Genomic DNA, 13601 nt, shown 5'->3' with positions numbered 1-13601 from the left:
TCTCTTGGCCTGGGGAAGGAGCGGTGGCCCACGGAAATGGTTTCTCTCTTCCAGTATTATTGTTGCAAGAAGGATGAGTCGGAAGAGGACGGCGATGAGCCCGACTTCCCTGCGGATTCGCACATCCCGCCCCTGCACTGCAACCGTAACGTGGCTCTGACCAACGGCCCCTCCTTGTACCGCTCCCCCTACAAGAAGCCCTCCCAGTCCCGGACTGGCTGCCCCAGCTGCTCCCAGTATGAGCCTCCAACATTCTTCCTGCAGGAGCCCGAAGAGGAGGTCCGCAATGGGGGCGACCTGGTCAACTACAAGGCCATTAGCCAAGAAGACTTGGAGCTGCCCATTGGCCTGAGTGGTGGCCTCCAGGCCCTCAACCCTAACCGGCTCTCTGCCATGCGCGAAGCCTTCTCCCGCAGCCGCAGCATCAGCACAGATGTCTGACTGGCCTGGTTGAAGAGGCCCTGTCTCCCCCTCGGCTCGCCAAAGGCTGAAGACCACTTCTGCTTCCCAACCTCTTCCCCTCTCGTCTTGCGTAAGCAAGGAGCATGGCTGCCTTGGTAGAGATTGTTGTTTTCTAAACCCCAGTAAAAGCCGCCCTTCCTTCCTTCCTTCCTTCCTTCCTTCCTTCCTTCCTTCCTTCCTTCCTTTAGATGAGGTTTTTGATACAGGACATCCTTTTGTATAAATACGCAACCTGGTTTGTCACTCTTCAGCCTGCTGCAAGCTGTGGCCTCTGCTTTCCCTGATGGGTGGGGGTGGGGAAGGAGGCTGGAACTAAGCCAGAGCCAGGTGTTTTTGCAAATTGCTTAATGCAAATCCAAATTAGCTCCCTCTACTCTGCAGTGTCCCCACTTTACATTCGGTCCACTCTACAAAAGCCTCACAACCGGTGTCCCCCCCCCCCCTCGAGGGAGGCCCTTCCTTCCCCTGGTTGCTGCCAGAAAGGTATTTTTAATGACAGAAGAAACATACCAGGCACCTGGTCAGCACTGGTCAGTCCACTATGTCCAACTGAGATGAGCTCAGCTTTAGTCTCTTTTTTGTTGCTCGGTGAGGGAGGGGGGCTGCCGAGGACCATGAAGGTGTTCGGTTGGCACTGGGGGGGAGGGGGGGCAGGACTTCCCCATTTTGAACAGTGGTGTTGCCCGCTGCAGGACTTCCTCTATCTCACCTGCAATGAAAAGCACCAGAGGGTTTTGCCAGCCAAGCCAGAGGCGACTCTGCTGTGAGCTGGGCCTCTTGGGCTTTGTCCCCCGTCCTAGCTTCCCCTCTGGGTGTCCAGGAGGCAGACGCAGAGGGATGCAGAGCACAAGGCAGTTCTGCAGGGACAGGCCCTTCCTTTTCTTTGGACAAAAAGGGCTGCAGCTTGGAGCTCCCAGCAGTAAAATTTAGTGCGGCGGCATTCACAGTGGCAGCTTCCCTCGACCTGCTTCCAGGCAAGTGGGGTCTGTCTGTCTGTCTGTCTGTCTGCCTGGGGTGTCAGCAGGGAGATAAGACTTAAAAGACAGGAGGACAGGCAGCCTTCAGAGATAAAGACGGCTGGAGACCTGAGATAAGGACGGCTAGTCCACCCCACTGCTCCCCCAGGCCTTTGGGTCTGGAGGCAGCAGTGGGATAGAGACTGACCCATAGGGCCCACAGGAAGATGGTTCCCCTCCCTGCAGGATCTGACAGTGCATCCAGGAAGCTTGCAAAACTGGCACTCACGAGTTACGTGCTGGGGACGATGGAAATGCGACCTGTAGGAAGAACGGTTTGAGTTGGGCCCTTTGAGTCCAGCCTCTTCAAACTCCTCTGGAAGCGGGCACAGGGCATGAGAGCCCAAGAGGCCAAGGGCCATCTTACAAGCAGCAGAAATGGATTCAGAGACGAGTCAGTAGCATCACTGACCCAGGTGGATTTTTTTCCATCTAATTTGAAATTAATGTTCACGTCTTGCTTTGGCTGCATCCAATAAAATGCATTCATGTTGGTCTTCAGTGATCTGTACTAGTTGCTGCTTCCACAAAACTATTTTGTATAATTCTTAAAAATTTGTATTGGTTTCAGTGGCACTCTTAAAAATGCTACAATTTGTTGCTTATAAGTATGGCTATTTATTTTTCCCCTTTATATATATTTGAAATAAATTCAAACAATTTCATGAATTTTCATTTACCTTTACTTGTGATAAACATGTACAGGACTTCTGGATTCCGAAAATAATAATAAAAAACTTATCTTGACTTGTCACCAAATGAAGTGTTTCTTTCATGGTATTTAAGAAAATTCTTTCACATCTTTAAGAAAAGCGGGGAGGGGAATACGGGGACTCTACAGGGAGGGTGGCAAAATGGGGGGGACTCTTTTAAAACTGGGGATTTAAGAAATGGGGGCACCAATTTCTCTTTTTAAAATTCCCACCTTTCCCCCCCAAACCTGGCCCTCCCACCTAAATTCCCACCTGGAATTTAGCATTGAGATGCCACACCTGCTGAGCATGGAGCCCCTTCCTGTGGCATCTCCTCTAGAGAGATTCCTTCTCTTCTTTTGAATCGAATTGAAGAGTCTATTTGGCCAAGTTTGATTAGAAACACAATAAAATAATAATAATGATGATGATGATGATAAGAAGGAGAAGGAGAAGAAGAAGAAGAAGAAGAAGAAGAAGGAAGAAGAAGAAGAAGAAGAAGAAGAAGAAGAAGAAGAAGAAGAAGAAGAAGAAGAAGAAGAAGAAGAAGAAGGAGAAGGAGAAGAAGAAGAAGAAGAAGACAGACAGTAAGTGCCACCTATGCAAAGAAGCTGAAGAAACCTGGTAAGCTGCTGCAAGAAAATTGCACAGGCTGACTACAAGCAGCAGCATGACAAAGTAGCAACAATGGTGCATTGGAAGATCTGCAAGAAACATCAGTTGCCTGTAAGCAAGAACTGGTGGGACCATAAAATACATAGAAGAAGTCATAGAAAATGAAAAAGTTAAATTGCTCTGGGACTTCAGAATCCAGACAGACAGGCACCTTCCACATAACACTCCAGACTTAACAGTTGTCAATAAGAAAGACAAAAAAGTCTGGATAGTGGACATGGCAGTGCCTGGAGACAGCAGAAGAGAAGAGAAAGAAGTGGAGGAGATAACGAAGTACAAAGACTTACAAATAGAAATAGAATGACTATGGCAAAGGCAAGCAAGGGTGGTGCCAATAGTAATAGGTGCCTTGGGGGCAGTCCCAAAACAACTGGAGCAGCACTTGAACACCACAGGCATTGACAAATTTGCCATCAGTCAATTGCAGAAGGCAGCTTGACTTGGAACAGCTTCCATCCTGTGGTGATCTCTGTAACACCATCAAACATCCAGATTTGCCTACCTCAAGGGGTAAGGACTCAATAGGTAGACAAAAATGCCAAACCCAGCCCAGATGGCTGACTGTGCGATGAAGAGTAATAATAAAAAAATACAGCCCTACTACATGGGTAAATAGACATAGACATTAGACAGCACTGAGAATTAGGTGTTCAGCAGAGTGATATCATGAGGGGAAAAAACTGTCCTTGTGTCTAGTTGTTTTGGCATGAAACACCCTATAGCGCCATCCCAAGGCGGTTTATGTTCAGAATGTGAGGGGTCTGTCGATATTTTCTCAGCCCCCTTCCTGACACCAGGATTCTATGGGAGGCAGCAGGGGTGGTATTCAGCCGGTTCTGACCAGTTCTGGAGCCCCAGTAGTGGAAATTTTGAGTAGTTGGAGAACTGGCCAATCCCACCTCTGACTGGCCCTGCCAACCCCACCTCTTCTCTGCCTCCCATTGAGTCCCAGCTGATTGGCTGGGTCTTCTTTGGTTGCCCTGCACAGGAGAACAGAGCTGGAAAGCAGGTTAGTGGGGTGGGGAGGGAAGGGGGATTTTGCAGTATCCTTCCCCTGCCATGCCCACCAAGCCACGCCTACAGAACTGGTAGCAAAAAAATTTGAATCCCAAATTGCAGGAGACAGCCTGCAATTTTTTTTCCTGCCTTCCTCTGTGGAGTCTTTCCCTGACCTGTTATGATTGCTGTATAAAACCAGACAGTTTTAGAAGCACAGGTGAGACACAACCATTCCTCTGTAGAACTGGATCAGCAGCTCCTGGGGCAGCCTGAACTTCCTGAGTTGACGCAGGAGGAACATTCTTTGTGGTGTCTTTTTAATGATGGTTCTAATGTTAGGTGTCCATTTCAAGTCCTGGGAGATTATAAAACCAAAAGCTTGAAGGACTCTACTGCTGATACTCTGCTGTCTTAATACAATCAGAGATGGTAGAATAGTTTCCATTTGCCAAAACAAATAAAAAGTGTACAGAGCTGTCACCATAAATATCAGAAACCTTATTTAAAGTACACCTTCAAGTGCCATTCAACAGTAAAAGGAATAAAGTTTATTGTTTTGTAAACAAATACATTAAAAAAGAATCCAAGGCCCTTTTGAGTTATAAAGTGCAGCTATGTTTTCCTTATCCTATACAATATGCTGGCATTATGTATTTAAGGGTTTGATTACGAGATAAAATATTTTTGCCAGATGTGCACTTACACCTTATATTTAGTGGACTTTACTATCTGCCCTTTGTTAACTTATATTTACTACCGAGTGTGAATAAAGACAAAGTGCCTACACCTGAAATGGGCAGGGTTCTTCTGCCTTTAGTGACTTTATTGCCATTTTCGTTATCTAAAGCTGATGCAAACGTCATTCCCACCAATTCCCACCAAAATGGATGTGAGTCCTCCTGAAATATCCTTCATTACAGTACACGGGGCAATTATTAACTGCAGGACTGGAGAGAAGGGTTCAGCATCTCTTTTATTTGGGGTGTTTCTCACTTAAAGCCCCACCCCTGCCTTGAGGGAACCATGAGACAGACTCTTAAGGCAGAGAGGTGGAAGGGAAGAGCCAAGGGAGCTGGGGTAGGGGGCATTCTGACTAGGCCCCAGTCCTGCAAAAGGCATCGTACCATTTCAAGGAAAGCCAAGCCAGTCTGGCAAAGCTGTCCATGGATGCAGAGGAGGCAGACGGGAAGGAGCAGCTAGACAGACACGCACAAAATCACTTGCAGGTAGAGAGTCACGTATAGGTAGATCAAAAGTTTGCTAAGTGAATGAAAAGAAAAATCCAGAATTCTGCAGGCGATGTTGGTGGTCAAGTGGAGTTCCCATCATGGCTGGAAGAAAAGAGAGGTGAGAAGGGGATGCCGGATGGCGCTAAGCTCTGGTTGCTTCTTCTCGGACACGGAGGCCGTGGCTCCCCTCTAGGAACGGGGCACTCGGCAGGATCGGCAGCAGGCCTTGCTGTAGTACCAGTGGCCGCAGAGGTTCACCTTAATCGCCAGGGCACAGTTGGTTCCCGCCTGGTCCTGGCAGCTGTCGTCTGTGGGAGGGCCACAAGGTCAGGGGGGGCCATCTGAGGCAAGAGGGAGAGCTGCATTGGGCCCCAGGGCCAGCCTCCACCTTCTCTGCCCAAGTGCAGCACCACCACCAGCAGCAATGATGCCTCAGCAAGGGAGGTGGGGTCCCCCCCCCACTTCCAGCTCTGGGTCACCAGCACAGAACCAGCCCCACTGTTCTCTTTTGAACGTGGCCTTTGCGGGTGGGGCGGGGCAACGAACGGGGGGGCTTTCCTGAACCTTTGACCTGCACCCACGCTGGGTCTGACCAAATGGCGCAAATAAAATATTTCCATTAAAACATTCCTTGAGGGGAAGAGGTGCTTTCTTCCTGAAAAAGAAAAGCTCACAGGCCACCCTCTTATCGAAGTTGCCCAAAGAATTCCAAGTTCCATGGAGGAGCTGGGCGTTCCCGCTTCCTCCACCGGCTGAGGTGGACATTTGGCTCTTTTGGCTCCCAGCTGAGTCTGCTTCCTTTCAGCTGCTGCCCCCTCGGGGTGATGTGGCACAGTCCCCCCGAAACCTCCCTCCACCGCACACTGCCAGGAAATCCTTCTTGGAGGGGCAGTCCTCTTCTGGAAAGTTCATCCGGAAGGTTGTGGTGTGACCAGAGGACCAAGGCAGAGACAGAAACGGGGCCTCCTAGTGCTGGAGCTCCAACACTGCCGGGCATGGCTCACTCAGGGCCCTTAAGCTATCCCACCCACCCCATCTGCCAGGTATCCCAGCTAACCTGGTGGCTCTGTTGGACAAGGATGGAGGTCACAGGTCTGCTTCGCAACTGGTTTCAGGAGTGTGTCACACCCGCGAACAAGATCCTTCCCTTGATAACACTTCACATCACGCATCCGCACGCCAATTCCGCAGGTTTTTGTGCACTGAGAAGTAGGATCAAAAGCTCTTTTTTGGCAACTTAAGACAACCAGAACCATTCAAAAGGACCTCCAGCCCTTCAGAAAAGCCAGCAGACCAAGGTGAGGAGGAGAAGGAAGAGGGGGAGGGGTGAGGAAGAAGAGGAAGAGGGGGGGAGGGAGGAGGAGGAGTGGGAGGGGGAAGAAACTATAGTTTTGCAGCTGTTTTAAATACACTGCAGGTGAGCCAACATCCCCTCTCCTGAGTTCTTGGCTGAAGTTGATGAGCTGTTGCTGCTTTCAAATTGGCACAGTATCCTAATGCAGGAAGCCCAGGAGGAAATTCCACCCCCTACCTGCCCCCCCTCCCAAGCCCATCCACACCAGCTGGGGGAGGGGAATTCCACCTCCACATTTCATTTCTCAGGAGTTTCATTTATTTTATGGGTTGGGGATCTAAACATTTTGCTTGCTGCTCTCAGGGTTCTTGACACAGCACCCCAGCTTCCTCCTCTATGCTGTAGAGTGGCGGTGTGGTGGGGTGGGTGACAGTTGTGAGTGCCAAGAGGGACTATTTGCTCCTTTGCTCCAAGCAAGACCTGCTCCGCTTTTGCAGGAGCATCTGCGGCAGAGGAGGCTCCACAGAAGAGGGACATGCCAGGGGGCATCTCCGCTACCAAGAAACCCCCCCAGCTCTGGGCAGCCTGGCGAGACCTGCGGGAGCTCCGGCTGGTGACCAAGTGAGCCGCCGGTGGCTGCTGAGGCCAATGCGAGCCTCTCGCGGTCTGGAGCATTAGGCATAATTGGAACTGGCTTTGCTTTCTTGAAAGCCCCAGAGATGACGGATCTGTCGAGCAGGGAGAGGACATCAGGTTCCGGGCAGGGAGCTGGCCAGTGGTACATTCATCTTGGAACATGAAGGGCCTTAATTGGGGTGGCCCGTTGTGAACTTTCCCGGTTCTTAAATTCCCATGGCTGCTAAAAATCCCCCTGCTTAGCTCTGCCCTGCACGGGACCCTGGAGAGGACGGGACCCCTGGGGTGGGGCTGGGGGAAGGACTAGGATCCAGTTGGCTGGTTCAGCCACGGCAGGTCACCACAGCCCGCATTTCCTGGAAGCTCCTATTTGGGCTTTGTGTCCCACCAATTGAATGATCACAGGCCAGGCTAGCCCTCCTTCCGCCAAAGAGCCACCACCTCCAGGTTGCTGGGGACATTCTTCCCTCACATGAAGCCTGTGACACAAGCTGTGTGCCCCAGGTAGATTCACAATCCTCCTATCGCCAGGACCAGAAGCCCCCTGGCCCTCACCTCAGACCAAGGGGTGGTGTACCACTTGAAGCAGGGGCGCTCAAAGCATGTGGCTTCCTCAGCCTCTTTCTTGGTGGCATCGCAGGTGGCAGGGGGGCGCGTTTTGATCTTCCCGCTGACAATCTCCAGGCAGAGCACGGTCCGCTTCTTCAACCCTCGGCCGCAGGTGGCGTTGCACTGCCAGAAGAAGGGAAGGAGGATCCAGAGCCAGCCTGGGCAGCCGCAAGCCCGCAGAACCCTCCCGGGGACTCCTTACCCGTTCCCAGTCCTGGGCGAGCCAGCCAGCGGGGCAGTTCTTCTCCCCACAGGGGTGGATGGCAAGGGGCTTGGCTTCAGGGTTGCACTGGGACTCCGGCACCACGCGCCCATCGATGCTCTTGCAGTAGACCTGCCGGATCATTCGGCCTGGCCCACAGCCACCACTGCACTGCAAGGGAGAGAGAAGGGCAGGTATCTACGTAGGCCCGTGTCTGTCATGGCCTCCACCTAGGCCTCCACCTAGGCCTTCTCTTGGCATTTGGCCCCTGCCTCACCAGGGTTTTGGACCGGCTTCTTTTATGGGACCTGCTTCTTGTCCTGACTGCCCTTGCCTCGTACCTGGACTCTGCCTGGTGGGTGGAAACCTGGACTTTACTTTGCCCTGTGAGCAGGCTCCCATTTGATGGGCTTTCTTTTGTACCACAGAGGCTGTGTTTTGGAGTCTGGGAGTGGCTACCTGCAGGGTGGAGCCTCTACTGGTTGTTGGAGGGCCTTTGGCTGAAATATGCATTCAGGGGGATAAAGAACTCTCTAGAGGCCTACTTTGTCTTCAACACCTGGGTCATAACAGTGTCTTGTGAGGGCAGCCACCATCAGCTGTGCCTTGGCAAACAGGCAAAAGGAACAACTCAAGGTCCTTTTGGCTACTGAACAAGGTGATTTTACAGTTTTGTAAATTTCCCCATCTTTGTCTGTCTGTCTCTGTCTGTCTGTCTGTCTGTCTATCTGTCTGTCTCTCTTTCTCTCTCTCTCTCATGACCCACAACGACCTACCCCTTGTAGCTTCTGCAAATACCCCAGCCTGCCTCTCTCCTGGTGAGCAAGTTCCTCCTCTGCCCAAGACACTTACTGGGCCCCAGTCAGAGACTGTCCACTGCCGGTCGCAGGGCGGCCCAGTGCAGTTCTTATCAGCCGCTGGCTTGGTGGTGACATCGCACAGCATCTCTTCCTCGGAGCAACGGATGTCTCGGCTCACTATACTCCTCTCGCCACACCTAGCTGTGCACTGCAGGGGGAAGGGTAGAGAGAGTCAGACTTGGCAGCCCCTGGATTCATGGGGGATGGTAAGCCTGAGAGGCTTGACCCTCTGCCCCTAAGGAGAAACACAAAAAAGCAGCAAGTCCCCCAGAAACTGAACCCCAGGATCGATTTGTGCAATTCGGGTAGGTGGCCTCTGTTCCTGGGGGAGGGGAGTAACTTTCACAAAGGACAGGAGAGAAGGGCTGAACACAATAGCCAAAGGGTTAGCTGGTTAGCTTTAGCTCTCATCATCTTCTTTTAATGACCCCATAATCCCTTGCAGGGTGGAATCTGGGCAACTGAATGGAGCTGAGGGTTTACTGGCTGGATGCCCTTCCTGTCGCCAATGCGGACTTTTATTCGGCAGTTATATTCTCATCGCGCCGAGAGAGAAATATCTGCTTCTACCTAGGATCAAACTCACAACCTCCTGATTGTGAGGCAAGAACTCCACCATGCCACTCACAGGGCTAGCATTAGCCTTGCCTGGAGTAAATTTAGGGCTCTTTGGGAAACCCTCAACCCAGGACTCCTGTGAGCCATGGCCAGCACATCAGAGTACACCATTGTTGGCCATCTGTATTCAAAACTACACGTAGGAACAGCTGTTGGAAAAGACTCCCAGGAATTGGCCACTGCTCCTTCCAACTCCCCCATAAAGCTTGCCCCCACAGCTGTCAGGGGTCTGCAACCTTAAACACTCAAAGGCCCATTTGGACCCATTTCCCACAGAAAAGAAAACAGCGGGAGTCAATAATTTTGTGACTGGGTGGGCGTGTGGCCAACTCGATGACACTCCATTCCACCCAGTCACCTCCTGCTCTGGAATATGGATATCCATTCCCTACCATCCCCCTTACCTTCTCAAGCCAGGTGAGGAGTGACAGGGAGGGGAGGGGCCAGCCAATGGTGGGATCAGCCAACAGGGAGCCACAGCAGAGGGCTGAAAGAGCCGCATGTGGCTCCAGAGTCGCAGGTTGTAGGCCCCTGGGCTAGGTGATCCACAGAGCTTGCTGGGATCAAAGCACAGAGGCCACTCAGCCAGAATTTACCTCAGACCACTCAGACATTTCCCATTGTGGCCCGCAGGCCGGGTTCTTGCAGACTTTCCTCTCTTCCGGCCGAGTGATGTCGGCTGACTCGCACAGGTTGCTGTAGACGGAGCTGTCCAGGCCCGGTGAGAGCATCTTCCAGCAGCGGACAATCCGGAACTGGTGGCCTTCTCCGCAGGTCCTGGAGCACTCGCTCCAGCTGCTGGTCTCCCACCTGTCCAAGGCAAGGTGGTATTACAGGATGAGGAACAGTGAGATGAGGATGGCCAGGCCAGGATGACCAGGATTGTAATCAGGTTTGGTTTTGCTATCCTTCATCTCCCAAAAGGGAGCAGGTGTCTTGGCCCTTTTAAGTGAGGTTGGCTCAAAATGTCATCTAAAGCAAAAGCCGTTTTTAAAAAACCACTCATGCTCCAACTTCAGAGCATGTTGGCCTCATTCAGATGTGCTTGCTTCTGTTGCAAGGTGCACGGATTTGATATCAGTTGCCAAGCTGCCTTTTGAGCAGACTCCAATCACAGGCCCCTCAGTGCCCAGTCCAACACAATACCACTGAAAAAGAAAAACAGGAAATCCAAGAGGAAACCAGCATGGTTGCACAAAGATCTCTCTGATAAACTGAAAGCCAAAAAGGTTAAGTACAAAAAGTGAAAAAAGGGACACATAACTAAGGCAGAATAAAGCCCGAATCTGCAAATCTGGTCAGGAAAGCAAAGAATGACCAAAGACAGTTTTGGTCACAAAAAAAGATGTTGAGACTTTGGAAAAAGTGCAAAGAAGAGCAATTCACATGATTAAAGGAGGCCTAGAGACTAAAACATAGGAAGAACGGTTGGGATGGCATTTTAGTTCTCTAGTTACCTTTGCTTTGCAGTCATGGACTCCGATAATCAACCAAGCTCCCTCCCTCCGTTTCATGGTGCTGCTGTGGCTGTCCAATACCGGAGCCTTCCCTGACACTCCAGAGGGAGAATCTCTTGACTTCATGCAGGAAAGTCTATCCTAGCCATCAACCGGGCTATGTCCTCCTCCCCGAGACCTGCCTCTATGGTCAAGAGATCCCTATAAAAAGCTTCTGCCGTCATCCACCATTCCTGCCAGTGGTCCATCTCTGGCTTCTCACGAGGGGGACAGGCAGAAAGCCTGGCTTTGCCGCCACCTTTCTGTTCACCGGAGGGGCCAGGCAATATTCTAAGCACAGAAAGACTGCTCCTGGGAATAAAAGCTGCCCAGATGCCTCTGGGCTTTGGTTCCCCAAGCAGGGAAGAAGACAGACCTGGGTTGGCATTCTCTTCCCGCACAGAACTCATGGATGGGCTCAGGCCGCGTGGCTGCGTCGCAGAAAAGGTCCTCCACCTCTGTGCCATCATAGCGGATGCACATGGCATAGGTGGACATCATTCCTGCAGTCAGAAAGACCAAAGCAATCAGCCCTTCACTGCCACGGCTATCTGTCTGCACAGATGTCATCCAGAGCCCCCCCCCCCAATGCACACACACACCCTCTGAACCACAGCATCAGTGAAAGTCAAGGCACCTCCTGTCCCCTTTTATCCCCTTGCATGAATAGCCCCGGTCCCCCTAACCCCTGCAGAGCAGTGATGGACTCTGAGTTCATTCACCAGGAGGAGATCGTGGGAAAGAGAGCGTTCTGTTTGTTCACACTGGGGGAGAAGAAAGCAGCCTTGCCTTGTTTTTCAAGTCAGCCAGCTTGTCTAGTGGTTCGGGCATCAAGGAGTCCCACCTTGGTCATGGAGCCCACTGGGAGGATCTTGGGCCAGCCCCGCTCCTCAGCCCCAGGTAGAAGTAGGCACTGGCAAACCACCTCTGAAAACCATGCCAGAAGGGACCAGTCCAGCCCATTGCCAGGGTCCAAAACTGACTTGAAGACCCCCTCACTCCCAAATCATTTGTCCAGGCATTCACAAGAAATCTTCCTGGGGTGGGGAGCATGGAAGACATAGGAAAGATCTTGGGAAATTTAGGGGCATGGCATACACAACGAGCGAACATTTTTCCTTTAATGTCAGTAATGGGAATTTTTTTGGGCAAGACCACCTAAAAAAATACTTTTGGCAATTTCATCCAAGAAAATAAGAGAAAGGAAAATTGCTTCTGTACTTTATACCCAAAACTCCAACAATAAATTCTGTTATTACTATATTCAATTCACTCACCCACCTCTAGCAGTTCTTTAAAAAGTTAACCTAACATGATTAGAAGAGTAAATCAACTGATCAACTCTGAATCCCTTTTCCTTACAGAGAAAGGACCTTTTCAAAAAATGACCCAGGAATTCATTCATTATAAATGAGCATGTTACAAAATGACCAGAATAATGAGCACATATTCTGTCCAGCACTTATGGAAATGCCTGGTGTTTGTCTCCAATGGGAAGTGAGCTTCCTATAATCATCTCTGTTGTCCTCACCACTCTCCGTAGGGACTTTCTATCTGAGGCACTGCTGCCACCAAACCAAACAGGGATGTAGTAAAAAGTGGCCAGGACAGAAGGAGAAAGAGGTGCTCTCCTCACCCGAGGGAGGAAATGCAAAATCACAGTTTAAATCACAGTTTCAGGGAAAGAAAAGTCCAAAAGAGGCATCCTTGTTTCCTGAGCCTGAAGCATCTGGCAGTTCCCAGGCTTAATCTGACTCAGGTGGGCTGTTCTTGAGCTTCTTAACAGGAATTCTTCATTGAAAACAATTATGAGGTTCAGTTTGTACTCTGAGAAAATTTATTCACCATTTCTGGTCTGCAGCATTATTCATGACCTCCATTCTGTCTGAAAACAAAGTAAATCTAACATCTCTTAAGAGAGTTGGTAAAAACTTAAGCTGTTGCAACTTGAGAAAATATTGCCTCTAAGCATGACTACTGTGCTCCTTGCACAGTGAATTATTTCAGATCAGGCGGCTGTGTTGGATCCATTTCCAGCATGCAGACTGTTCTGGTCTGCATAAGGCTTTTAGTAGAAAAACACAATTATATATAAGCGCTTGAGGTCTTTATGCCTGACTCTGGATATGCTTCCTGTGCCTCCTGTTTGGAGTCTGAGTTTGTCTTCCTTATTTCCTTACATCCCTCTTTACTTCATTATTTGACTTGCTTTCTAGGGGTTTTTGCTTGGAATTAGGTCCTGGAGATCCTAAAGATCGGTCACCCCCCCCCCCCTCAATTTTAGTTTAAAGCCCTCCTGATAAGTTGAGCCAGTCGTTTTCCGAAAACATTCTTCCCAGTCTTTGTGAGGTGCAGCCATCTCTTACCAAAAGCCCATCATGGAGATAGTATAGACCGTAGTCCAGGAATCCAAAGTATTTTTGGTGACACCAATCCTTTAGCCAATGGTTCACTTCTAGAATCCTCTGTTCTCTTTCTGGATGTTGTCCTTTTGTTGGCAGTATAGATGAAAAACCTACTTGTGCACCTAAGTCCCTGACTTTCTTGCCTAGAAATATGGTTTTCAAGTCTTTGTTTTGTGTCATTTGTCCCTACATGCCCATGATGGCGATCCTATGGCATGTGGCATGCAGAGCCATTAGTGCAGGCACACGAGCCCCAGCCAAACTTACCTGCACTGGCCAGTTTGAGGCCTTTTTCACCCTCCCAGATGCTTGAGAGAAGCCTCCGCAGGCTTTGGAGGCTGAAAAACAGGCCCGTTTCACCCTCCAAAGGCTGCAGAGGCTTCCCTGAAGCCTCCAAGAGGACAAAAA

At 50.4% G+C, this 13601-nt stretch overlaps 2 protein-coding genes across 6 annotated transcripts in view; one reads left to right on the top strand and one right to left on the bottom strand.

Moving 5' to 3' along the window:
- FAM163B (family with sequence similarity 163 member B) overlaps positions 1-2230 on the top strand; it is a 51076-nt gene extending 48846 nt beyond the window's left edge. The window contains exon 3 of one of the 2 annotated variants that reach the window (XM_026719163.2): positions 55-2230. In XM_026719163.2, coding sequence (XP_026574948.1) covers positions 55-441 — 387 coding nt within the window. In that variant the 3' untranslated portion in view covers positions 442-2230. The remainder of the gene's footprint in view (positions 1-54) is intronic. The other variant, XM_026719164.2, reaches the window with a different exon arrangement.
- Positions 2231-4377: 2147 nt separating this feature from the next.
- Positions 4378-13601, bottom strand: part of ADAMTSL2 (ADAMTS like 2) — a 60834-nt gene continuing 51610 nt past the window's right edge. For 3 of the 4 annotated variants that reach the window (XM_087914295.1, XM_087914296.1, XM_026719159.2), the window contains 7 exons: positions 11165-11291; positions 9889-10102; positions 8667-8822; positions 7815-7985; positions 7559-7735; positions 6131-6275; positions 5141-5381 (listed from right to left, as the gene is read on the bottom strand). In XM_087914295.1, coding sequence (XP_087770421.1) covers positions 5263-5381; positions 6131-6275; positions 7559-7735; positions 7815-7985; positions 8667-8822; positions 9889-10102; positions 11165-11291 — 1109 coding nt within the window. In that variant the 3' untranslated portion in view covers positions 5141-5262. Of the gene's footprint in view, positions 5382-6130; positions 6276-7558; positions 7736-7814; positions 7986-8666; positions 8823-9888; positions 10103-11164; positions 11292-13601 lie in introns of all 4 variants that reach the window. The other variant, XM_026719160.2, reaches the window with a different exon arrangement.

This window comes from Pseudonaja textilis, chromosome 17, assembly GCF_049901715.1.
Source record: "Pseudonaja textilis isolate UNSWEBS1 chromosome 17, rPseTex1.2, whole genome shotgun sequence".
NCBI lineage: Eukaryota > Metazoa > Chordata > Lepidosauria > Squamata > Elapidae > Pseudonaja > Pseudonaja textilis.
The sequence above is the reverse complement of the archived record's forward strand: the minus strand, read 5'-3'. Positions and strand labels throughout refer to the sequence as shown.